The sequence below is a fragment of the Rutidosis leptorrhynchoides genome, chromosome 9 (assembly GCF_046630445.1).
Source record: "Rutidosis leptorrhynchoides isolate AG116_Rl617_1_P2 chromosome 9, CSIRO_AGI_Rlap_v1, whole genome shotgun sequence".
NCBI classification, from domain to species: domain Eukaryota; kingdom Viridiplantae; phylum Streptophyta; class Magnoliopsida; order Asterales; family Asteraceae; genus Rutidosis; species Rutidosis leptorrhynchoides.
This window is the reverse complement of record NC_092341.1, coordinates 271,870,811-271,874,029: the sequence shown is the minus strand read 5'-3', so window position 1 is coordinate 271,874,029 and position 3,219 is coordinate 271,870,811. Positions and strand designations below refer to the sequence as shown.

The window sequence follows — 3,219 nt, the reverse complement described above, 5'->3', positions numbered from 1 at the left end:
CATATTTAGTTTTTTTTAATGCAGTTTTGTATACAATCGAGTTTCAAAAGCGTGGTACACCTCACTGTCATAGCTTACTGTGGATTGAATCTACTGTTTCCAGTTTTAGTGCGGCAATTATAGACAAATATATATCAGCTGAAATTCCTAATCCAGCTATTGATCCTCATGGTTACAAGGTGGTTTCAGAATTTATGATTCATGGTCCTTGTGGAATAGTTAACCTTGCAGCCCCATGTATGGAAGGATATGTTTGTTCAAAAAGGTTCCCGAAACCCTACAATGTTAGTAGCTACTTTGATAGAAAAGGGTATACGCAATATCAAAGAAGAATTACTGGGGTAACTACCAAGAAAGGTGATATTGATTTAGACAACGGATACGTTGTTCCCTACAATAGTTCTCTCTGTCTGATTTTTCATGCTCATATAAATGTAGAGCATTGTGGGTGGACGATGTTAATTAAGTACTTATTTAAGTATATTTCAAAAGGAACTGATAGGATAGTGATGCGTATTTCTAGGCCGATAGGTCAGTCGGATTCAGAAACAGAAAATCGATCAAGGAAAATAGATGAGATTGAAAATTTTGTTGATGGTCGTTTTATTTGTCCATATGAGGCGTGTTGGAGAATGTATGGATTTCCAATTCACCATAGGGAACCAGCAGTACAACTTTTGGCTGTTCACTTAGAAAATCAACAAGTCGTAGAATTTCGTTCAAGACAATGTTAAGAGTTTACAGTAAATAACCCTGTGTCTAAGAGAACTACTTTGACAGAATGCTTGAATATAATAGGCTATATTCAGAAGGTCATCGTTTAAGTTATTTAGATTTTCCTAAAGAGTTTGTTTGGGGTGGAAAAGATAAAGGTTGGACTCGCAAACGGAATCTAAATAAGCCTTCAATCGGTAAACTTTCGTATATGCATCCAACAACTGGTGAGGTTTTTTATTTGAGAATGCTCTTATGTCACCAAAAGGGGTGCAAAACGTTTCAAGACATAAGGACAGTGAACGGAATAGTGTATGCAAACTTTCGTTCTGCTTATGAAGCATTTGGGTTGCTAGGAGATGATAGAGAATGGACAACAACGCTAGAAGAAGCAAGTGTATCTGCTACGAGTGCTCAATTGCGGTCGTTATTCGTGCATATACTTGTATTTTGCGAGGTTGTAAATCCGCTTAGATTGTGGAATGAGAATTGGCAGCTTATGGCTGACGATATCCCACTAAGAGCTACAGCAACTTTACACATTGATAACTTACATATCAATGAGCCGGAATTACAACAGTATGTATTATGCGAAATAAAGCTAATATTAAGTAAATACGCTAGGTCTATAACAGATTTTGGTTTGCCCTCTTTGTCAGAAAATGTAATGCAGCAACTAAATAATAGGCTTCTAATGGAGGAACATCATCCAATTGTGAAGGACTGGACGCCGTCCAAAATAGAGGACGCTATCCAATTGTGAAGGACTGGACGGCGTCCAGGATGATGGACTAGTGATGCATACTAGTGGCGTCTGCGTGGCTAACGGTTCATTCACGAGAATCGTTCCCTTTGTACGATTGGTTAACCATGGTTACGTGTTGTAGAGTAGCATATTATATTGTTTGAATTATATGCTATTGTTGTGCTAGCTTGCGTATTGGAGATTTAGCCTTATACTTTGCGATGGTATGCAAATTATATTGCTAGCGTGTATGCGGTAATTGTTGTAAGTGATTGTAAGTAAGTAGGTTATATATGTATGTGTATAATTATTGCATTCACTAAGCGTTTTGCTTACCCTCTCGTTGTTTATCTTTTTAGGCTCCGGCGTGGACAAGGGTAAGGGCGTTCATTTGGATTAGTGGTCTCCAGCTTTGTTTTGGATACGGGATGCATTTGGGAAGTTTGACTTTTGAAGTTTGACCGAGATTGGGGTAGTTTAACCCCAAACACCATGCTCTAGGTGTCGTTTGGAATTTAAACTATTATGGTCGAAACTTGTATTTTGAACGAATTTTGTAAAATGGGTCATTGTGGGCCCGGTGTTGTAAAACTCGGTTTCATTGTGAAAACTTCTTAGTTTTAATTATTATAACATGTTGTGAAAGTCGTTTCATTTTAAAAGAGTCGGGAAGCGGGTTTTCCGCTCGCGTAAGTTGGACCACTTGATCAGAATTCTGCAGTTCATTTGGACGCCGTCCTGGCCTTCAGTACTGGACGCTGTAACATCCCGTCTTTTTCCGTTTACTTTCCGTTTAATTATTTTAAAGTCCGTTATATAATTATAACATCTTCCGTTAAAACGCGTTTTTAAAATATTTCGTTTAGGTAATTCACGCACCCGCTTCAAACTTGAGGGACTAATCGTGTCAAGTGGCCAAAGTGGTGACTTGGTCAACTAGTCAACCACCTCACCACTTCCACTCATTCATTCATCTTCTCTTTTACTACTTCCACCTTATTCTCTCAAACACCAACTCAAAGAATCATCATCCATTTTGAATCTAGCAAGCGTTCTTCAAAACAAATTACATATTTGGAATCCTTGCATCTTCCTCTTCGAAACCATACCAACATCATCTCATTTGGGTAACTTTCTAAAAACACTAGATTTTATGTTCTTGATGTTTTTGACTTATAAAAGTGTTAGTTAGTGTCTATGGCTCGAGTCTAACATGAATATATGATTTGTATGCTCGATCTTTTTGTTTTGGTGAAACTAGCATGAACTTGACATGAGTGTGTTTAATCTTGAGTTTTGGATGATTAAATGATGTTGTTATGTTAAAGTTCATGTATTAAATGTGTTACTAGCATCACTAGCTCCATTTTGATGTGTATGTTGATTAAGAAAGCTTCACTAACAACGATTATTGATTTTGTCATTTTGGTTAGGGTTTGATAGACTTAGTATGAACTTTCGATGCATTAAATGCTTGACAATATTGTTTGTAAGTGTTTAGTTGTATTGTATGCGTAATTACCTACGAAACGGCGTATTGAATGTAGGTAGTAAGTTCCCGAGTCATCAAAGTGCATTTATGAACTTGAATGTAATTAATGATGAACATTTAATGAGGATTTGGTTGTTATAAATTTGAATTGATTGATGAAATGTGCTTAGTTGTTTTCCTCGTCAAAATACATTTCCAACGATATAAGATACATGTTTTGATTGTTTGCGGATCATAAATTGTGTTTGTTTGAGTTTTGGTTCGAGAC

General features: G+C 36.8%; 1 protein-coding gene across 1 annotated transcript; it reads left to right on the top strand.

Annotated features, from left to right (window-relative positions):
• Window positions 1-239: 239 nt before the first annotated feature.
• On the top strand, window positions 240-1,477 carry LOC139868768 (uncharacterized). Its single transcript, XM_071857110.1, has 2 exons — window positions 240-634; window positions 781-1,477. The coding sequence occupies exons 1-2, from the start codon at window positions 240-242 to the stop codon at window positions 1,475-1,477; spliced, it is 1,092 nt and encodes a 363-aa protein (XP_071713211.1).
• Window positions 1,478-3,219: the final 1,742 nt, after the last annotated feature.

Bases quoted from the DNA above. Each gene is read 5' to 3' on its own strand.
- LOC139868768 (XM_071857110.1), top strand. From the start codon at position 240: ATGGAAGGATATGTTTGTTCAAAAAGGTTCCCGAAACCCTACAATGTT. The intron at 635-780 runs GTATGGATTTCC...CTACTTTGACAG, and splicing joins TATGAGGCGTGTTGGAGAAT to AATGCTTGAATATAATAGGC.